This window comes from Diuraphis noxia, unplaced genomic scaffold, assembly GCF_037042655.1.
Source record: "Diuraphis noxia isolate RWA-SAM2 unplaced genomic scaffold, SU_Dnox_SAM2 contig0003, whole genome shotgun sequence".
In the NCBI taxonomy this organism is placed as follows: domain Eukaryota; kingdom Metazoa; phylum Arthropoda; class Insecta; order Hemiptera; family Aphididae; genus Diuraphis; species Diuraphis noxia.
In genome coordinates, this window is record NW_028301713.1 from 17,628,102 (window position 1) to 17,652,593 (window position 24,492).

The following is a 24,492-nucleotide window of genomic DNA, read 5'->3' on the forward strand; positions in this document are numbered from 1 at the left end:
ATTTATTTATATTATGAACAGTAATGTATTTTTTCTTTATGTTTTTGTTGTTTTTCGATATGAACTCAATTCTTTGCTGTTATAAACAAAATATAGTTTTGCTCACCGCTACCGTAAAATAAATAGTTTCTCGGAGAATAAAATGCATATTTTTATCGGTACGTGCAAAAGTTCGGTCTCTGTGTCTCGGTGAATTACGTTTTTCTAGGTCTCTCTATATGTTATAGTGTTATACAGTGTGTACACACTGCACTTCCGATTCAAATAAATAATTTTACCTCAAGTAAATAAACCTGATGTAATACAATACTTTTTTCATTATGTTTTAATAAAGAAAATTAATTTCACGATGCGTTTTGTATGTGCGTTCATAATCAAAATGACGAATCGAGTTTTCCCCTCCGCATATTATATGTGTAATGTGTATAATATATGGTGTATTTTTTTGTTCTCGATATGAATTTTGCAACGCGGGCTGGTAAAAAAATCAACAACAATAATAATAATAATAATGAAAAAGAGTTGTGCAAATAAATATTCACCCCAAAGCCTTTGCGCAGTGTTCGATGTCACGTAATCGGGTCCCCACACGTATTTCAATTTTTGAAATGGACCTTTATCGGTATAATATATAATGTCCCTTTAATGGTCCAGCCGTCGGGAGGGTTTTGAAACGATCATCATCAAGACGAATCTCTCTAAAAAAATCCACACCTCCCCTCCAATAAAGTCATTTTTATACGGTCATGAAATGTGAACGAAATAAAAATAAGTTCCAGGGGTAATACCATCGTGGGGTGGCACTGATGCATTACACTATATATGATATGATATTACATTTTTACCGATCGAGAATATTTTATCGCGTAAACTTTATGTGTATACATCATTTGATACAATTCACGAGTTTTGAAAATATATAAAAATAGCAATATCATTTACGTGACGAATGAAACACCCTCTACGGATTTCGCTAAGCCAAAGTATTAGAATATATGTTGTCAGCGGGTGGTTTTGTTCGTCGCGCTCGTGCGCGCTGCAGATCGATCATGACTGATGAAGGATAATTCGCGCGATCCAGGTGCGGGCGGACTCATATCGCAGAGCCATGGTATATTTAGTGTGACCTCGAAAATCGAAACGAAAAATATACTGTTCGGGTCCAGATATATGCAGCAGATGCTTTTTTCGGTAGTTCCCATTATATTATATTATTGTGTTTCATCTGCCAGGCGATGTGCACACGTCGGCTGCTGCGAGGAGATTGTTTGTTTTGCCGCTGCTGCGGTGTTCCGATATAACCAATAACACGCACCTCCCCACGACGACGCATGTATATGTACTATATCGATAAAACTATATTATTATTTCGTTTATATTTAGGATGTAAATTTAATTTTTACTATTGCCTATGACATATATGTTTACTGCTTGATTGCACGAAAAAAACGAATTGAACTTCATATTACATTGAATTTATCATAAACCACTCGCTTGGTTTATGACGTGTGTTCCTTGCAATTGTCTGTATGACTGTATAAATGGGGTTTTAGATGTATAGGTATACCCTATAGAGCAATAAAAAATTCAAGACTTCGGTCTCTTATTGTTCTTCCTTTCCGGACATATATATATATTTATATTTTTCCGCGCAGCTGTGAACATGGGAGGTAATATTACCTCTCTGTACACACGAGAGGTTTGTATCAATATATAAATAGGCGGTATATGGGTATTATATATGAAAATAACAAATATTTTGAGAAACCATTGCAGGACGGTGACGGTTGTTTCCGTTACGAAAATCGTACTCGCAGTCGGTTGCCGTAATACATAATACATAATAAGTGCGCAGTATAAATCGTAGTAGGGATGTGCAGTGTGTGCGCACGCGCTCTCTCTCTTCCGCGTGCGGTATCGTATAGGGGTGGCGAGTACGCCCCGCGGAGGGGTTGGCGCGATCTGCTGCTGCTGCAGAGAACGCGTTTTCACAAGCGGGGCGGGCACCACAACCACCACCACCATATTATATATTATGAATGCGTGTACCTATATATAATATGCGTTACCAAAAATCTTCGAATTTCTCACGCCGGTAGAGAGGGGTGCAACCGAAGCGCCTCCACCGCGCGAACTCGTTGTTTTGGTTGCGCACCGCGTGTTCGTGTTTACAATATTATTATTATTACTACTATTATTATACACGTTTACCTCTCTCTCTCTATATATATATTTTTTTTTTTCATTTTATGCTCTTCGTCGTCGCAACTACCCTCTGGTGGTGCTGTTGCTGCGGGGAGGCCGCGCGCATCCCAACCGGCGATCTGTTGTCCCAGGTTAGGGGCGTGCGGGTGCGTGTGTGCATGATGATCGTTCACTACCCGCTCCGCTGCGCTGTCGCCGTTTTTATTTCGTCTGCGATTGTCGTCCGTAACACCACCGCCGCCATGCCGCTCTTCCGACCATTTTACCGTCCTAAAATTCGCGTTTTCTCTGCAAAAAAAAAAACAAATAATGTAAAACCCGCGTCGCGTCAAACACTTTTACATCGTAGTGTGATCTGTTAAAAGCCTTAACATAATATTGTGATATTTCGGAAACATGTTGTGCCTCGCTGCAGAATTATGTCGTGTTCAACCGCGATATATTTAAATTGTCCTTATTGAGGTAAGAAAATTATTTTATATTAATATTATAATATTATAAATTATAATAAACATTACATATTTGCTTGTTGTAACGCAATATAAACAAAATACGAGTTATCTCTGACTAGAATTTTATTTCGTGATTAAATTTTTAAAAAGCTGTAAAATGTCGTCGGAAATACGAGATTTGATTGGAATATTAAACGTATAAAACCTTATATTTTGCGCGTGTAAATATATTATTTATATACAAGTATAAAATACTTCAACACAGATGTAGGGAAATGTATTCAATATTACGCATAGAAGATGCATATTTTATTAAGTACGCAATAGCGGTCGTTATCGTTACATACCCGCGGGACTGGTTCACTGGTGGAAGGGTGCAGTATTATTATATTATTATTATTATTATTATTATTATTATTATTATTATTGCCGGGCAATGACTAAAGCCACCGCGCGCACTGCAACCCTCTTATTCTCGCTCTTCAGGTTTCGCATAGTGCAACACGTAAGATTTCGCCATGTATTAATTTATTGCATTCAAATGGACGACGGTGACTCGGCGCGTGATATGCAAATCGGAAAAGGGGAAACAGCGAACAAACTACGTCAACAACTTTTAGTCCATTTATGCTACGCTCACGTATATTATAATTTATAATAATGTATATATTTTGCAGCGAATGTTTATTGTATATATTGTTCTAGCTGAAAATTGTACAACACCTATTATTCGCCTTTGCCTTGCGCTTTTTTAAGGTATACATGAATAATATATATTAATAATTTGATTATTCCTGCAATACTCGCAGTCGAATAGAATTTTTTATTAGATTTTAAGAAAATTCGTCGACGCATATGCTGCTCTATTTCTCTCTCTCTCTGTACTATGATATTATAATTTATGCGTGTTAAAAAGCGAGTGTAAGACACGTTTTTATGGAGCGTGGGCCCTAGCCATCATACGCTTCACAAATACAATATTATTATACACACGCGGCAAAGGTCTTCTCGCGTTGCATCACTCGAAATCGTTTTGACACGAACAAACATAATATATAAATTATAATAAAATAACTGTGTAAAGAAAAAACCACTTGGATTTTAAGAAAAAAAAAATCAGTTGCGATACAAGTCTATGCAGTGCGCGTTGCTCGGATGACTGATTAAATTATGCACGGTGGACGGTTTTTGGAAAAAAAAAATAATTTTTTTTCTTCGTTCTATTAATTTCATTTCTTCGGCATTCGGGTGCGCCTTGCAGTACAAAAACGCAGCCGACAAATAACATAATAATAATAATAACGATATAGTGTACTTCATTACATTTTTCAGTCGGGAGAAAAAAATTGTTAATAATAATAGGTCTTGTTATAATAATGTCAGCTAGCAATAATTTCCGCGTATAATAAATACAAAGCGGCGCATTGCATTGCACATACCCGCGACACATCGTATATTATAATATATAAGTAGTAGGTACTTCAAAATAAAAGCCGCAGCCGCCGCGCGCCGTCTCTATCAATGTTCAAATGAATTGACTCTGCGGTACAGCACATATTACAATAATGATAATAAGCACGACGCGTGTACAAAATATATATTATTGTATTTTATTTTAATAATTATTATTTTGTTGTAATTTAATATTCGCACGAGTGATAAAAGCACGTTCATGTATGTATGTACATACCTTTAAGGCGGCTATACTGCATATACGTACATATTATTATATAGATAACGTTCTCGTGTATGCATTGTAAAATAATGATATTGTTTAAGAATAATGCACTCCGATGCATCCTGTACCGTGTGGTTTTCCTGCGATGTCCTTTTTCTGGAAATCTCGGTGACTCACCCCTTATATAACTACTATATTAACACGCATATAACAATAATAATAATATATAGGCTCGTCGTTTTATTGAAACTACGCTATATTATATAAATAGGTACTATACCATATTACGATGTAGTCGGGGTAACCGTTGAATATTGTTATTGCGCAGTGCGCTAGGGGAAACCGACGCACTGAATCTCGGCGGCAACGCAGCTGCTCTTGTTTACTACCACGACCGCGCCCGGGCGTTATAACGTATATTATAACGCGCATATTATATGTATGTATGTGTGAGTACGTACCATGGCAAGTCTTAAAAAACCAACCTACTCGAAGGGGGATTAATTTTTTTTCGATAAAAAACTATTTCTATTGTGCAATGTTCTCGTTTCGTGAACCGAAAATGAGAACGTAGTGGTCCGACGGTGCAGGTCGGTCTTTCCCATCCGTGCAACTCGTATACTCTTCGCACAGCACACTTCACAGTCTATATAATATGTACCTACCAAGCAGTGTACGCATATAATAAAATATTATAATATATTGTGTTTATAGGTATGCCGTACAGCGGGCTAATGTCTCTTTTGTAGTGCGGTCTTTCATTCAATTCTTCTCCCGGCCAGGGAGGCCGTGTCGGATGACAAGAACCTTCTGCAGCCAAGACCCGGACTCCTCCTCCACCTCCTACTCTACTTCTAGGTATGTTCCGTACGGGGGGTATATATTTTATTCTTATATATATATATATATACATATTATACCTATATACACTTATGTGCATACAGCATATGCACGTCACTCTCTATAAAGTATAATATATTGCGCTCCACATATAAAAACTATCCCTTATACGGCTTATACATACCTACTCTTCGTCTTTAATTTATATATTATATTGTACCTACTCATAGTATACGACATACGTGTCGTAGTGTCGTGTAGGTACTGCACATGACCGTACAATAATATTACACGCATTTTCGCCTCTCGATATTTCGACGATCCAACTGTATTATTATAATACAATATATAAAATCCTGCAGTGGTTTCCTGCAGTGTCCTCTCGTAATATTGTAAATTATAGTACTCACATTAGGATACCTAGCTACATAATGCGTCCATGCAGCAGTTTTTATTCTACGTTCGGTTTAAAAATATTATTCGATTTTGTCAGGGTTCGAACAACATATTACTATATTTTGACTTTATAAACACGTAATCGTGTTTGTTGTGTACACATCATATTATAATAATAATAATGCTTTGTTTCTCGCGTAATTTGACACTGCGGCGGCATGTGTGTACATATAATATTATACGCATTTTATTAATAATATCGACAGAAACAGATCGGAAACCGTCCCAACAAAGAATAGGTGCTCGGCTATGTAAATATATATTATTTTACAATAAACTAAAACAACGTAGACGAGTAACTTGCAAGAACCTGTTATATGCGGTCGGTAAGGATATAATATCGTATGTACCCGCAATATATATACACATCGTAGAGCGCGATAAAATTACGGTCCTGGGTCAACCGGTGCCAAACAAACAGCATCGCACTAGACCGATCTTAATTAAATTACTGCAGGCCAGCGCAGCAGGAAATTAATAAAAGCTAAAGACGATCGCGTTTATAGAAGTATACCTACAACGGCTACAACAATATTGTCACGCCTAAACGATATAAATCAGTTTGCTGCACTCGGACCGGCAACGAATAACGCAAACGTTCGCGCATGTGCTCCGCCGAGTTGTAACGAAAAACGACTTTTATTACATTAATACACTGTTTTAGCCGTAACTATAACACGTGTGCACGTTATTATATGCTAGATATACAGAGTGATTCGTCGAGCATGCTTATCCCAAATTTTTCCTTTAATGTTTGTTTAAAATTTAAATTATTCAAATTCTTAAGATTTTTTTGCATTACTTATGGTGATTCATGTGAAAATAGAAACTTTTTTTAAATGAGAACCATTTAATTAATTCATTTATTCTATTCTACCGTAAATGATCAAACCGAAAATTTTTCTGAATATTTTTAAACATCAAAATCAAAAATCATTCTAATAGTTTTTGAGATACTTAATACTCTGTGTACCAAGGAAAAAGGATAATGAGTCCATAATAAAGGGACTGGGGATTATAGGGATTTATGAATTTTAAATTTTAATACAATAATATTAATCTATTAAAATCTATCAAAATTTATAATTTGTAAAAGTTATTCGAGTATGAAATATACTAGATTTACATCCATTTTATACTCTGGTGAAACCATTTTTAACGTCTATTATTTTTAGTATTAATATTTTAATAACCATATGGAAGTGTGAGACTATAATAATTATTGTTTGAATTTTGAATTAGTGTTATATTGAAATGTCAAAAATGATAATCAGCTAAATAATTTACGGTAAACAGATTTAAAAAAAACAGAAGTTTGTTTTTTTGTATATAAAGTTTCAAAAAAAATGAAAATATTGTCATTATAAGTGTATTGAAAAATTCCAAAAATTGTAATTAATGATGAAAACAAAAATGGGCTGAGCACACTTAGTGAATGACCCTGTATATATGTATATATAAAATATAGGTACTATATTATTATACTAATTTATACATCGTTATACAGTTATATTATATACTGCGCTTCAAATGTCGAGTGTATATAATAATTTAAGTAGGTTGTTATATAGGTACCCTCCCCAACGACTGTTTTGAATTTTCGCATAACGCGAAAGACATTATCTTCGAAATCGTATATCTAGAATTTGTAAATTAACAATTTTTATGCATAGACTCGCAGTTAATATCACACACTTAAAATATAAACACATTTAAAAAAAAAATTGTTCAACATTACATAGTGTTATATACGCACCGCGTTTGATTCTCAGAGCAAGATTGTCGTCGTTAGCTTAAAAACACGCATGAGGTCATTCAAAAGCAATTTCTTTTGTGTGGTACACGATGAACATAATACAAATAACGTTTATGATAATAATTACAAAATAATCAACGCAAGTTTTATTTTTATCGTATTTTGGATAATGGTGGGATTTGTTTATGTTAATTCTTCTGTACGACAGTACAGGTAATTTTATTATTTTAATGGATAATATATGTTTTAAATGGTTAGTAAACATCACATATAGGGACACACTAGGTTTTAAATTCAAAACATAAAAATACTCGTAATTACTAATTAGCATAATTTTTTAGAAATTTCGTGTGATAAAATAAAAAATAAATTGTACAGTTTACCTGCTTGCCGCCAACTATAACTAATCTATTTAATAAATACTGGCCTTGTTAAGTTGTTCGGATACTGTTTTCGTCGTCAGGGGCATCAGCATTCATAAGTTTTTCGCGTTCGTTCGTTGTCTATTTCGAGACCAACACCATGGCGGGGTAAATTTTATTCCTCAGATTGTACATTTTTATTGCGTTCTTGTTTCGGTTCACAGTGGTCAGCGGCGTTGCTATATCGACCTCGAATAACCTATACCTAATGATGGTGATTTCTTATAAATATTTTTGATCATATACGTAATGTAAAAATGTCTGAAGCCCGCAGAAATCGAATAAATAGTTTTTCACTACGATGACGCATAGTATACTGAGATTTGTTATCATTACTTCCGAGGAGTAAAAGGTTTAATCGCTGTGATTATCGTTAACGTAGCTCCACTAAACTTAGCTTGGTATTTTCGATTTTCGATTTTCGCGATCAAATCGAAATGGAATGGTAGAAAAAACATTTTCGAAAAATATTGTAAACACGCGGACGAGAAACACAAAAATAATACGTCAATCAATACGACGTATAAGCTGCAGTAGTCGCAGCGTTCTTATGAACATGCGGCGACAACAACGAGTTCCATATAGGTATATCTATAGACAACGACGACGATCGTTATCACACGTATATTATTATAATAACAACACATGGATTTAGATCGCGTGCTGCGTATTAGTGGGCATAATAGTATAATATAGAAGGTACACGATATTCGTATACACACACACCGTCAATCACCCACACGAGATGTGTAATAATATAATTTCCAAAAACGACGGCCGGCAGATGTGTTTTTTGGTGGTTAGTGGCTGGCGCGAGCGTGCGCGCGTGACACGGGCCGTCCCGGCGATCAGATGTTCTTTTTCCACCTGGTCGACGCCGCGCTTGCATTTCCGCCGTCCGTTTGGAAGAATCGTCCACACACAAAATAACAATAATAATAATATTTAATTCAATGGTTCTTATGTGTATTTGGCATTCGCGGCATTATTATAATAATATAATGTATTATATTGTATAGTGTTTGATATATTATGGACGCAAAAAGCCCGCACAACGCCTGCTGCTGCATCGTCGACTCCGAACACATCATGTTAGTTATTTTTATTATCATTACGATTATTTGAAGCAAAAAGCCGCTTGCGTATCGCGATGTGATGTGACTACGTCGAAACTTCTGACCATCACCGTCACCGCAATCCTTTTGTAGTTCTAATCCAGCAATCTGGGGGTGGGTGAAGGTTTCGATAGTTTATATAATAAATTTACCATAAGTTTTGACGCTGAAAATCAAACTTTGCATGACAATGCTACGAGATTTATCGTTTATTGGATAGAGGGGGCGTAAGAAACCTTAGACTCGTCGTCGTTGATTAGCGACGAGTCTACGGACTGGACAGAGTGAAAAATAATTCATAATAAATAAAAGAAATGCAACGTGTACGACTGATATAGGTAGTCAGTAGCAGCAGAATACCTATAATATGTGTGTAGGTATAATAACTAGGTACGTTAAGTGCGTGCGTGCGCCGGTAGTGGCCCGTACGTAGTGCGGCCAGGAGCAGTCAGTTGACGACGATTTAATATAGGAGCGGTTTTTACCGTTCAGAACGAGATTCTTCGGATGATTGGCAAAGTTCAACAAACAGCCTCACAACGTTTATATTAGACACACGCAAATGTAACATTTTAAATTATATCATACGAAAAATAAAACACGACGACACGCGTTTACGCACCTATTTATAATATATATATATATTTATATAATATTATATAATAGTTAAAAAGTTAACGCGTGCAAGTTACGTGCGTATCGTATACACTGCACAATCGTTATCTGCAGTGTTATCATTTTTATTATATTGCCTAAAAAATACATAAAGCGGCTTTTAAACGATGTATATTATATGTATATGTACGCATTATATTGTATTGCTGCGCACGCGGATTTGACGAAACGATATTCCCCTCGGACTCCTCAATGTCGTGTACACCGTTTCCGAAATAAAATAGTTTTTTTTTACCGCGGTCGTGTTTGATGATCGTATATTGCAGCGTTTATAGTATGTTTCTCGTCCACGAGATTACAATACAATATTATTAATTTCTCATCATACGTTTTTTTGTCATGTACCTTCGCACAAAAAGTTTCGTAATATGAGTATTCGTTTCGACTGCACCTTCATACAGAGTAGAGAGTACAAACTATTATCAGTAGTTTGCAGCATTCTACTATTATCATTTATCGTTTTGCTTTCGTCCGGAAATGTTCGAATTTTTAATATCATATCGGCCTGATGTTAAAACACGGACGACGTGCAAGTTCGGAACCAATTTTCGGCATACTGCAGAAATCGAAACCAATCGTTTTAGAAATGACGAAAACCGAAGTATTGGCAATTATTTCATGATTGTAAGATATTATATTGCGATGATATGATATCGTCAATAGTTCAATAAACGCGTACCCGCATACGTTTTTTGGCGTTCTAAATTACAATCTCGCAGTGTGTGATTGAATTCAAGATAGTAGACTCGCGAGGTGAGACGGGACAAGGCATTTATTATTGCGGGAGACCGCGTGGTACCTCACTACCCATGTAATATTTTAATATACGTCTTATTCGAAATTTACTCGAAATAAAAAAAAAACTGGTTTCCATAGGTTTTTGGTATTATTTTCGTTTGAAAAACGAGTAGTTTCTTTCAGTCAGGTCGTCCTATCTGCAGTGTGTAACCACAATCGTTTGAAGGACCGCTCGCCGGTGTAAAATAATACAGGCGCACGCGTTTATACTAAATAATTCAAGGTGATTCTGTTAAAGGTAAACATTCGTTTTTTTTTTTAAGAGTATATTTTAAGAATATTGTCTTAAAATGTATGTCAATTATATTATACAACTATATCAATTCGAATGGAATTCCATTTTTATACTTTGAAATGCTCAGAAATACACGTAGGTACTGCTTCGAAATATTATAATTATAAGGAATTAAAATATTTGTTTTGTAATCAATTCGAATTATTTAAAAAAATATATATTTTAGATAAAACTATAAGTACAATATTTTTCGAGAAAATAAGTGCGTTTACTTTTAAATCGATAGTAAGTGAACGAATCGAACGTGTGGATATTACACTATATAGAATATACTACGGTCATCGTCGGTCGTAATCTCTTCTCAGTTTTCATCATCCTTACCTCTTTTCACAAACCCCGCTTCACCATTGACCGTTCAGAATTTCAGAGTGCATATTTTTCATATGTAATACGCGTTTTATACATTCGAACTTCGTCATCATCTTGTCATCATATCGTTCTCACTATCAATAACATGATCGCAGCTAAAGTAAAATACGTACAACCCTTCAACAGCTATAAAAAAGAGTAATATTTTAAATTATTTTTGTAACTTAAATGATGTTGGTTCGTCTTTGTGAATGAGGTAAGAGGGTTTGTTTTGCTTATATTTGGAACCTTGCTTTCGAAATAAAAATTGTATTATTTAAAAGCATTTAAAAGGTTCATAGACACAACGAAGGAATTTCTTTGAAACTGACTATAGTGTTATAACTATACTTTAGTATAGTATAGTCAGTATATAGTTCTTTTTATTGTATGTTGCTTATTGCCTTAATTTCAGTGATTTTATTTCAGTATTAAGCATCAATGGCTATTCCAAAAATGTTTATCAATAATCAAACGGAGCCGCACTCGCAATATTGGCACTTTAAGTTTTAAATATTTAATCACATACTATTTTTCCATACAAAAACAAGTATTCTATAGTATAATACTTCTAAATTAAAAATAAAATTCAAAAAATAAATTAAAATAATTAATATTAAAGTAATCAAGATGTTTCATAAATATAATAAAAATATATGTATATATACAAAAGTACAAAAATATTATTGTAATATTTATCACTAAGAAGAATAAATTAAGCTATAAAAAAATTATCTCTTAGTGAAGTATATAGAGAATAACTAAGTATTTATGTAAAAACAGTAAAAACATGAGACACTGCTTGATTTGCTTCTTGGAAATATCTACGTGTACATCGTCCATACCAGCTGCTATGAGATTTTAGGTGTATTTCAAAGACTGTTTAGGTGTAGACTATTGGTAGGTACTATTTTGATGTATGACGAATTCTTTTGAAGTTCTTTAAATACCAAATCAATCGAAATGAACTATTTACTACTAAAAAGTGGGTTTTTCAAAGGCATGTTCCGTGATAAGGAAACCATATCGAGTTTTGCAGTATTGTTAGCGATTCCGTACTAGGCCTCGTAAATCCTAAAGGACGGCCATGTCACATGTATATGTACTATATATTATTTTATCGTACACAATAATAATATACATATATTGATATACGCGTCCAAGGACGAAGCGCGCGTGTGATATACTTGCGATGTAGTCGCGGTGTACTATTTATATGTACGCGTATATACATAGGTAGTAGTGTGCATATGCCATATACACATCATTATGAATGTCGTGCGATAGTAGTTGAATCACCAAGTGCGGTGCAAAACCAATTGCCCGCAGATATCACGTGTTCGGTTTATACATAATATTATAAATTTATAAAACAATATAATATACAGGTAAACCGTAACCATAATAAAACTCTGTCACAGAAGTGCCACACATCAAGTCATCGTCATAATATACCTATACGATAGGACATACGTCGCACGTACAATAATCTACAATATTATTCTGCGCGCGCCAAAACGAGAGCACGCATCGGATTCATTGTTCGTCGTAGTATTTTTAAATTTAACATTTGGTCGCGTGGTGGTCAAAAAGAAGACGGCAGATGTTTCGTCGACCGCCCGGTGGTGATAACGTGTGTGTAAGTACTCGTCGCATACATTGCGTTTTTATATTATAGTAATCGCAAATCGCAATAATATTATTATTACATTATATTATGTTACATATTTTATATAATAGAAGTGTACCAAAATCGTCGTCGTACATACCGAATGTTGCTGCTGTTCTACGGCGGCGGTTGATCGCGTATTCACTGGAAATAAAATATATTTAGGTTTCCATAAAGTCTACATTGTAGGTATAGTCGTATAGTATTCGGTGTGGGCCGATATAATAATGTTATGGAAAAACTACAACTCATTCGCTCTTCTAACTAAAACCAATTCCTCTGCTGCAATTCAGTAGGTATCTATATACCTATATCTATATACCTATATCTATATTAAGAGGTCGCCGAACGGACTTTTGTTTTATCCGTCTTACAAACGTAAGACTAGACAAATTTTACGTTCAAAATTACTACGTTTATATGATGGAATTGGCGTTAAAATGGTTTTAAATTCTTAAACTACATAGTGCGAGCGTTTTAACGTCATCATACAAACATAGTATAAGAATTTCAAACCGTTTTAATGCTATCATATAAACATAGTAATACATTTTAGTATTTTACTCTGTAGTTTTTAAAACTAGATATTGAATTTATCTCTTATGTAAAATTTAAAGGCTAGAATATTATCTGGGGCATCTCAGAGGATTTTATTGGTATTATAATTTTTAAATAAGTTATGAATGTTATGATGGTTTTAACATTTACAAAAAAAAAAAATTGTTTAAAAATGATTTCAATAACCAACTTGAAAGTTATGTCAATAAAATCCTCCGATATGCCCTAATTTTCTTGATTCAAAATTTTATTAGAGGTAAATTCAACATCTAGTTTTAAAAATTACCGAGTAAAACGTATATTTGTTGCAGTGAACGTAAAACATTGTGTGTGTTGTACGTTTGTAAGACGAAGAAAACAAATGCCCGTATGGCGACGTCCTCCGATCGTAGACACGCGGTCTGTCGGACAATGTTATTGCCCACAAACTGGACACGACGGCCACGGTGAAAAACGGCTTAAACATAAAAACCGCAATCGGTGTATCATCATCGATCAGAAAAATGTCTGCCGAGCAGCAGTCTTGTTTCCGGTGGTAACGTAACAGAAAAAACAAGGTTTTAACACACACACGCGTTATTGCCTCTGCTGCAGAGATCCCGTTACCACAGCATAAACCTATTTCATATAATATGATATTAATAATTATTATGTCATTCGTAACCGTGTTCTATATATTCTATATCTGTATTCAATATAATATATTATGATGTTCCAGTAATATGTTCCAGGTCGCAATCCTCAATTTACCGGTATATAATAATGATAATAATATTAACAACAATAATATCGTTTTTATCTACTAGGTAGGTACTTACTACTAAAGTACACTACTACTACCCTATCCAGGAATGGCGTCCATATTGTTGTTCAATACATACCGAATAAATTTTTTATATTGTTTGTGATGACATTGTACAGGCACACGCGACGTTTTTCGTCGGCAACAAGGATGGAGTTATTACCTACTTGCTGTGAAGAAGCGTTTCGCCTGTTGGTCGTCGACTTGTGCAACTATTGTATAATTGTAATCTGACTAATATTGCACATGTCCCGGCCAATTGGAGGATTTCGTGAAAATCGACGACTGCTGCTGCTTAATGCCCTCCCGAAATCGCCGAGGCCAGCCAATGTGTTTGTCGAAGACGAAAAACAAAGAATGTAGCAAATTAGGTTGTGTTGTTTGCAATATGTATTATACATTACCGTGTGCGGTCCGTACACGATCTCATATTGCACTTGACCCAGCCTGCAATGCACATTTAATAACGACGACGAACGACGGGACGACTGCTCGCAGACATAACGGCGATGTGGCGACGAATTTAATTTTATACACGGATATTGTGACGTTTAGAAAAAATGTCACATCATCGTCGCAATATTACCTATCACCCCTCCCTCCTGTGCGAAATTCAGTATATATTAAAATAGTACCTAATTTTGTACAAATAATTTACAATAGATTACTATTTACTTTACATTTGGGGTCGACGCACTGTGATGTAGCTTTTTTTGTTATGTATTAGAGTTATTTTAGAGGATATGCAGTATTTATGATGTATTGCATAATAATGCACACATACACATCACATAATAATACTATACAAATATTTAGTTAACACTTAGATTTACACAATTACAGAATATACGTAATTTATTAGTTTCTCTGTGAGCCCAATGGCCGATGTTGTCGAATGCCGAGGGTATAAGTAAAAGAAAAAGAAATAATAATGATTTAATATGTGTGTAAACATAAACAAGTTTGCGGTAAGGATATGATAATATGATACTTTTGGAAAGATAAATACATTTTTATAATCATTGGAAAGAATAATATTCAAACGGTATCTGTTTTTTCGTTTTTCTTTTTTTTCCCCCTAATGCTATGTACTACTTATTTGTACTACTGCTCTTACATCAGTTACATGACATAAGTGTTGTTTTTGTATCTGAAATGTCTTTATATATATTTAATATCTATAATTATGCATAATAATCTATAAAAATTTCAGTCAGCTGCTGAAATAATTATTAAAAAAATTTAATAAATAATATAGTTCTTATTCTTTAGCATTTAATTACATATTAAGATATTTTACCAAATGTAAAGTTCAAAATGTTTCTGTGTTGTAATATGTAATTTTAAGATATCGTAAATCATGTATTACAATTATCATTCCTAACCATATGAATTTGTACAACCTTTAAAATATAGTAAATCCTTTGAAATGCTATTTTTTTTACATTTATCATATTTAAAATATATCAGCATAGTTCTCTGACAATTTTGGTTACAATATTATCATTTAATAACAATGGAATGCGCTATTTAAACAATATTTAAAACTTTTAATATTGTAATGATAATTAAAAACATTTTTGTTGTGAATACATTCATATTTTGAGTGTGAATCGGTAAATTATGCACACAATCATATTAGAATTCAAGTGGTTAATGTGATTGCTGGTTTACAGAATCAATTGTTCAAACAAATCAACAACAAAATTTGTAGTAGAACAAACTTGTATACCAACCATGAAAATAACAAAAAAATTAAGGAGATATAAATAAATGTTCAATAAATACTAGTAATAATCGTGTATTTCAAATCATTAACTGAAAGTTTGTTCTATTCTTGTTTATAATATCATCAATATATATATAAAATAAAAATAAAATATTAAATACACAAATTCAAATATTTTATTACTGTATAATATTATAAAAATTACTTACATTTTAACTGTATCAAATCTTACAATTGTAAAAAAAGTCATATAAAGTAGTTATTGGAACTGCACAAAACTTCATTATATCAATAATGTAGCTAAACAGCATGAGAAACAAAATTGTAACACATAAAATACATGAAAATAATAAATAAATTTTTTTTTTCTTTGTCAAATTGTACATTACAGCAAATAAATTATGTAATTTTTGTTTTTTATTCTAACAGTACAAGTCAATATATTTATATGCACCTATTATTATCTAGAATACATTTAATAATACATTAATACATACTAATTAAAACAACTATTACAGTAAGACCATATAAATAACTAAATATTTACAAGTGAATACAAAAGTACTTACAGAATTGATTTTAAATAATTGCCGACTAATCCAGAATTCAAACGGGTCACTTATGATAATATACCTGTTGAAAAAAATAAATTTAGATTATAATTATGTATTGTAGAAGTATACTAATCGATACAAGTTTGTATAAGCAACATATAATACCACATCTTAACTAATAAACACTCTTTCTATTCAGACATTAAAAAAAAATCTAATTAATTCGAGCTATTAATAATATTTTTCATTCCAAAATGCAATATTATCAATAGAATCAGCAAGATTTTATTTTCAATGTAAATATTTCTGATCACTAATCAAGTAGAAGTGACACACAATAAAATTATCTTATTTGTAATTAAAGTTTATTAATTAAATTCATTTATAACCAATGAAAACTGAAGTAAAGAGACCTGAAATATATTCCCACAAATTCAAGGTAAAATTACTATGAATGTTTTTAATAAAAAATGTATACTCAGTCTCATACAAGAGTGATCTCAAATAGTGACTATACATATATTGCCCAGTGCAGTTAAACACACAGCTTGTATAATGAATTGTAATTTTCCGCATTTGTCTCCAACTTTAGATTGTTAATATAGGAAATTCTCAAGTTCAAAGGGTTGTTTGAAGAAGAAATACATTCTACAACATGCATCAACCACTATTGTATGAAGAAGCACACTCATATACCATGAGACATAAAAATAAACTTATTAATTTCCAAACACAAAAGAATAGTGTTAAATATAATAAGTAAAATTATACTATAGGCATGCAACTTTTAATCATAGAAAATGTAAGTTTCTTTAATCAATTAACATAAAAATAAAGAAAATTGGTTTAGGCACCAATAATAAAATTTAGTCTAAATATATTCAAAACACCAATTTCACAAATATTAGTAAAACTATTTAATAAAAATGACAAGAAATAAAAAATAATAATAATAATAGGAAATAATATAAATATATATACATATTAAATGACAAAATAGTTGATTTTTTTATGTGATTATATAAATAATAAATAGATGATTCTAATGGTTTTAGATTAATATTGATATTTCAAACAATATTTTTTTAAAGATCAAACACTAAGAAAGATTTTAAATATAAAAAAATTCAATAGTTTATACAATGAGTTTAATATTAAAAAGTTGGTAACAACTAAAAGATTTATTTGTATTTCAGAAGTAATGAAACAACTAAATATAACTCACATTATAAGGATTTGTAATTCTGGAAATGCATATTTTATGTGGCCATTGGAGGTGCGGGTGATGCAGGAGCAACATGTTCTGGGTTAGGGACTGGGGGAGGAACACCAGCAGCTTGTAGTCTATGATGAGCCTGTTGGCGGGCTCTGAATTCGGCAGCTTTTAGTTGCTCTAAGTGAAATTGTTGTCGCTCTTGTATCAACTGTTGTCTCTGATATTCTAACCCTTCACGTTCCCTTTCCATAGTTGTTTCTAGTTCCTCAAAGTGTCTTAGCTTTATCTCTAGTTTTTTCATTTGAGTCTCTACTAATAATGCAACAAGAGATTTTATTTTTCGTTCCTCTACAGCTGCTAAATGTTTTGCCTTGACGGCAGCCGCGGCTAAAGCTGCAGCAGCAGCAGCTTGTACTTCAGAGTCCTAATAATTTTACGAAACAAATATTTGTAATTCAAATAAAACAAAATATAGCAATTTAACTTACCTTAACTATTCGTTCAGGTTCTTCTTCCGCAGTACGATTAACAGTAGTGGACTGTGTACTAGCTGTAGTTTCTTCGCATGGTTTTTTGTCAACATCCATAGGTTGCTCTTTATCTTTATCAGAGACTACTTCTTTATCAGTTCGAATAGATTTGTCATTATCTGTTGTCAATGATGGATCTTTGACATCTTCTGGTTCCTTCTTTTCTTTTTCGTTTTCTTCTTCTTTTTCTGGGAAAGTGCCTGCAATACCACTCTAAACGAAAACAGAAATATTACATACATATTTTGATATAATTAAATTTATTCATTACCTGTAAAAGTCCAACAGCTGGATCATATTTTCCATCAGTAGTGGCTGCTTCGATGTTTTTAACATGAGCATCCATCAATGCTGAAGGTACTTCATCCTGGAACAAATATATTTTAAAATTTTTTATTCAATAATAAAGCAGTACAATTATATTAACTCACTCGAATAGCAGCAAATTCTTCCATAGCAGCTTTAGCTGCTGCAGCAGCAACTCTAGGATCTACTACAGAGGCTAAAAAGGCAACAGTAGACATAATAGGATTACCAGATTTACTAAATGGAATTGGTTGATAAGACAAAGGACCCAAAGCACCACCTAATAAAAAAATATTTAATTAATACCTTACAGATTTAAATTAATTGTTTATGTTTAGTTTTATATTATAAACATAGATATTTAATAATATTATTTCAAGTATAATCATACCAGTTTCAAAATCTTCTAAGTACGGATCTTCTATGGGTAAACGAAGAAAGTGCAGTATACATTCATCTTGAGTTCTTGTGCCAACATGTTCACAAACTTTGTTCCAATCATCCTTATACATTTCTAATCCTTCAAGTAATAATAAAGTTTCTTGTTCAGTCCAATCTCTTGTCATTCCAGCAGCTGTTTTATTTCTTAATAAACCAGGTTTTTTGGCATATCTTAAAAATATATACATATTATATTGATAAACTATAAATATTTCATATACTAAACTAGTTAATACAAATAAATTTGTCATGGACTTGAGAATACTTACTGATCTAATTTAAGTCCAAAACCAGATAATGGTTCTGGATGATGACCTGCATCTTTATCTGCTATTACAGGCTTTTTCTCTAAATCTAAAAGTGTTTTAGCAGCTGAAGGTTGTTGAGTTCTAGGAGGATTAACAGGTTGTAGACCAGATGGAGTATCAGATAGAATATGAAAATGAGATGTTGGTGGTGGACCCATTGCAGTTGGTCTACTATCGGCATCAACCTTAATTATTGATCATAGTAAATATAATACTAAGAAAAAAAATGGTACTTTTTAATATTTAAATTAGATAAACACATACTTGATAGTTAATTAGACCCCATTGTTCCAAAAAAGCATGAACTCTCATAATTGCACAAACATCACCAGCTAAATTACGTCTAGCTGCGGTACTCGTCATGTATTCAGTTGGATTAAGTCTATATGTATCAATCATGAAATTTCGATACGCTAAGTATATTTCAGGGGTTTTCGATTTATTCTTGTCTGAAGCAATAGATAATTTGTAATGTTATTAGTGACTTATATAAGTAATATAAATTTGATACTTACTATTGAAAAACTCTGGTAATGCTCGTTTCTCAACTGTATGAATTGAATTATAATCAAACCATGCAGCATAACTTGGTATAACAATATGATGCATTTGTTCAGTAGCATTATCTTCTGGTCCTTCTTCTTTTATAATTGATAAAGGCCCTCCTGTACTAGATACTCCAGAAGCAGGACAACTTGTACCATCTTGAGTATTACTATCAAAGTTTTTATTATCTTCACTTTTATCTAGATCTTCATCTAAATCCATAAGAGTACCACTTCTAATTGGCTGAGAATCACTATCCTTCTTTGATGAAGATGATCCTTTGTAAAAAAATAAAAAATGTTTAATAGGCAATTTGAAACTAAACATTATAAGAAATTACCAGTTTTTATTTGAGATATATTTAAATTAACTTCAGAAATATTGGGTTCTGAAATTGGATCTTCAAGATCTCTTGTTAGATCATCACTGTCATCGTCAACTTTATTTTTCTTAACACTCATCACAGAACCTCCACGCCCACTATATGATTAATGAATTAAATTAAATTAAATTTTATAAATTACATTATTAAATTACCTTATTACCTTTTACGTTTATTTGGTTTTGAGGGCGGTGATGGAGTTCGTTTCCTTTTAGGTTTTTTCTTACCTCCAGATGGATCATTACTCATGAAATCTTCAACTGAGAGACGCAACTAGTAAAATAATACAATAATAACAATATAAAAATAAGGTTCATATTTCATATTTTAACAAATTTACTTTATGAACTTTTTTTTTGCCAGTTTCATCAACTTCATAATCTTCTTCATTCATCCATTCATTATAAGTATCTAAATCTAAGACCCAAGATGCTGTGACCTAAAATAATATAAATGTTATCTAAATGCATCTTGAAAATTTGAAAGAAAAAAATAGCAATAAATATAATGTAAAGAAATGATATTAAGACATTTAAAACATTTAAAACATATTTATAGTATAGGTTGGGGCAATCTACAATATCTAATCTACAATATCTTAATGTCCTATCACAGAGCAAATGACAAATCAGTACCAATTCAAAATATATTAATTAATAAAAATAATGAACTAAAATTCTAAGTTATTAATTTACCCTCCAAGGAGTTGGTGGTTGACTGCCATATAACACTTCAGGAGGTTCAACTGGTAATTCAGTAGTTACCCATGAATCATGAGAATCAGGAAAATAATACCAGTGCATTTGTATCCAGCGTTCTTTATTTTTGTACACGGGTCGAGCATATTCTTCATCCAATGGATCCACAACCGGAAATAAGATATGGGTAGCTTCTTGTTCGTTTTCTAAAAAAATTGAAAGAATAATATATAGAATGTAAAACAATCAATCAGCTTTGTAAATATACCAGTGAGTGTTCCTTGATGCCTTTTTATGATATCTTTTATGCGGTTTTGTACTATTTTATCAACATCTGGATGAATAAGTATAACTGGCATAGAAAGACATTTAGCCTGAATTAAGGCCTTTTCGACGTTCATAAACATTTCAATACTTCTGTCCATTCTAGAAGGACTCTGTGAATAAACCAAAACAACTTTTATGATCAAGTTAAAATTAATTTACTTTTAAAATTTAAAGATATACTTATTTAACACATCAATTTATATGAAGGATACTAAAATATTTGAGTAAGGTTGCAACTAATCGAATCTAAGTTATGTGATTTAATTGAAAAAAAAATTACCAGCGTCTCCAATATATAAAAAATGTTTATGAGAATGTGAATTTCATTTCAGTATACTTCATATAAGTTTTATATATTTATTTAGTTTTAAGTATACAGTAAAGACAAAATAATAGACATGTACAGTACTTTAAGATATTTTGTAATATCAGCAGTGTTTATTGATAAAATAGTAATGTTGATCATAAGTTAAAGATAATTTTAAATGCTGATAAAGTTTTAGACGTGATAGTTTTTAAATAAATAATAAGACTTCAATGTCTTAAGAATTTAAGTTCTGTACATTATTATTTTTAGTTTAAAATATCTATAAGTGTTTTCCCTAATATGTTTAATAACTGAATTAGTATAAGAATATAGAAGAAAAATATTAGTTCACATGAACAAGCACACAAATGTTGTTAAAACTATTTCTATAAACACCAAAATATTTATAATTTTAAACATATAAAGCAGTTCTTAGTCCCAATTTAACTTAAAATACACTTATGAATTTTCATAAATTTATTATTTACTTGTAGGTAGTATATGGTAAAAATCTATTTTTATTTATAAAACTACTATTTTATACTTTACATAGATTTTGTGATATTTGATAACAGCATTTTTTTAGAATTTTTACTATATTAAAATAATATATAATGATGAAAAAAATATCACAGTCTGGTATTAAAATGGAAATGAAGAAAAAATAACTAAAATGTACAAGTTGATTGCAATTTTTCATAATAATATTGAATGTAGAGATTAAAATATATTTCATTAATTAATGAATTATAAATTTATTTAATTTAATGGCCCACATAAAATACAGGCTTATAATTAGCAAGTGTTACATCACTTACATGCCTTAAAACAGAATCATGCTTAAAAAGGCGTTTGATTTCCAGGCGTATAGCTTAAAATATTTACATAGAATAAACATAAAAATACTTTTGTTGATGATTTTTTTTTCAAATGTTTAATAATATCTATTTAATTAACATAATATTGCATATTTTATGGTTGACCAATTATATCAATAACATCATTGTTACATATAAAAAATGTTTACAATAACATAAGAGAAATTAAAAATCTAATACCTCCGAATATTATTTGATAATAAAGAGAACATCTTACTTATATGTATTGTCTGTCTAAGTATAACAAAACAATTACAGTCAGAAGAATCCAATTTATCTATTTTCGTTTTTAATACCAATGTGAATAGATTTATATAATATGATATATTAAATCTTTTATAAAGGTAAGAAAATAAAAGGTAATATTTTCCTTCAGAAGCAAATTATAAGCATTTTTAATTTAATAATTCTCATAACTTGTTTCAAAATTAAAATATCAAAAGAAAAACACATAATTTTGGATAATACAAGTTAATTTTTTTCTAATATTTAAAACAGGGGAATAAAATCAAATCTTCTGAATGTTAAAATTGTTATGTAACTTATGTTAGGTGTTAGTAAAACAGTACAAATACACACAAATTTGACATCTTCTTGATTTAATAAGAATATTTACTATTCTAGGTATGAGGTATATTTGTCTCATATGAGGGAGGCTCGATTAGGGGTCCCAAAGGAAATAGCACTAATGAGTTTCTTATTTTTTTTAAATAGCAATTAATGTTTAATATTGATTATAGCATATTTACTAGGTTTCAATAGTTTGCATATAATACAAGATAATTAGACAGACCCTAGTTAATTGATGAATAATAAAATATTTAAAAAAAATATTAATTTTATGATAATTTCAGTTGTACCTAACTAACTAAATGTAATTGAATTTAGCATTCAAAATAACACAACTTAGGGGATTTTATTTTGTCTACCCTAAACGTAAACATATACCCAATAAACATAGGACGTATGTACATTAACTGTACATAATTATTGATAAACTACTATATTGTTAATCTACATATACAAAAAATTACTTAAGTAGTTTGTGTTACTTGTATAATCCATTGATGTATATATTGCAAAGGATTAGGACATTATCCTATAGGAACAAGGATAGACAGGTGCAGAAAGTGCGTGCTCGGCATGTAATTAAATTTGTGGTCACCACAGAAAAAGCACACAACACGGGCAACATGAACAAATTTCGTACACATATAATACCAATAATAATAAATTGGAGACGAGCTATAGCAATTGACAGCGTGGGATTATAACAACAGGTCAGGCGTGCACGTCCGATTAGTGGTTAGTGGTGAGGTGAAATGAAGGCTCGTCTCGCCAAATCATACCTTACTGACCTGGAAATCGAATCTTCGCCACCCCTGTTCCACTTTAAACTTGTACACAGTAGCTAACAAATGGCATAGAGCACCTCCAGGTTTGAAGTCCAAAAAACAGCGCATCTACAATAGAATGATGATATAAATCGGTAGATTCAAAAACAATAAAGCATCACAGTTGAGCATATCTATTGAGAAGACCTGAATGCCGTTTTAATTGTCAAACCAACTTACAGGCAAGCGAGTGAGTGGTGGTTTGCTGACATTTTTGCCGAGATTGTCTTCCTGGAATTGAATGAGCTGCAACACCAGGGCTGCAAGTGTCTTGTTGGTCGGTGGATCCGCTTGAAGGTACTGAACAAATATCAAAACAAAACCATCACAACATACACGTATAATAGCAGACACTAAACGACCACAGATACGCCCGAATACAAATGATCCGATGTCGATAAACGGAAGTGTACTTACCTTTTTATGATTTTTCATTAGCCACGTCCTAACGCCCTCCAACATGTTCAGCGTTTCAGGAGATTCGAAAAACTTCACGTTCGGACTGCCGTCCTTTTTTGGACCCAAGGCCAACATCGTAGCGTTGATTATCTGACGATCGGACAACAAATTAGGGCCGGTCTGTCGAAAAACTCAAAAACGAGCTTTCGGCAAAACTTCGGGCGATTATATCTAACACCTCAAGACCCGGTGAACACGGCAAGCGAGAAACAATAACAAAAAACGTCGATAATAAATATGGCCGATTTGTTTGGATTTTGTGCACAGGGCTGACGGAAAGCCGACCAAAAACTACCAGTCGTGACTATTAGTCATTAGAATTGGGAAATATTATTTTCATATTTTTGT

At 32.2% G+C, this 24,492-nt stretch overlaps 1 protein-coding gene across 2 annotated transcripts; it reads right to left on the reverse strand.

Annotated features, from left to right (window-relative positions):
• Positions 1–15,854: 15,854 nt before the first annotated feature.
• mor (SWI/SNF- related protein mor) lies at positions 15,855–24,363 on the reverse strand. Of its 2 annotated transcripts, none has more exons than XM_015513225.2 (17): positions 24,103–24,363; positions 23,866–23,985; positions 23,650–23,754; positions 21,048–21,216; positions 20,777–20,985; positions 20,422–20,520; positions 20,245–20,354; positions 20,040–20,179; positions 19,669–19,977; positions 19,418–19,602; positions 19,115–19,338; positions 18,796–19,016; positions 18,530–18,684; positions 18,370–18,465; positions 18,057–18,311; positions 17,578–17,992; positions 15,855–16,431 (listed from the first exon to the last, which is right to left on the reverse strand). In XM_015513225.2, the coding sequence occupies exons 1-16, from the start codon at positions 24,217–24,219 to the stop codon at positions 17,612–17,614; spliced, it is 2,895 nt and encodes a 964-aa protein (XP_015368711.1). In that variant the 5' UTR covers positions 24,220–24,363; the 3' UTR covers positions 15,855–16,431; positions 17,578–17,611. The 2 variants fall into 2 exon arrangements, with proteins under 2 accessions (XP_015368711.1, XP_015368710.1); XM_015513224.2 differs by having other exon boundaries at positions 23,641–23,754.
• Positions 24,364–24,492: the final 129 nt, after the last annotated feature.

What these genes read in the sequence shown, in the direction of transcription:
- mor (XM_015513224.2), bottom strand. Translation starts at nt 24,219, where the DNA reads ATGTTGGCCTTGGGTCCAAAAAAGGACGGCAGTCCGAACGTGAAGTTT. An exon ending in CACCACTCACTCGCTTGCCT is followed by an intron (nt 23,755 to 23,865) that starts GTAAGTTGGTTT and finishes ATTCTATTGTAG; the next exon opens with ATGCGCTGTTTTTTGGACTT. An exon ending in GCAAAAAAAAAGTTCATAAA is followed by an intron (nt 20,355 to 20,421) that starts GTAAATTTGTTA and finishes TTATTTTACTAG; the next exon opens with TTGCGTCTCTCAGTTGAAGA.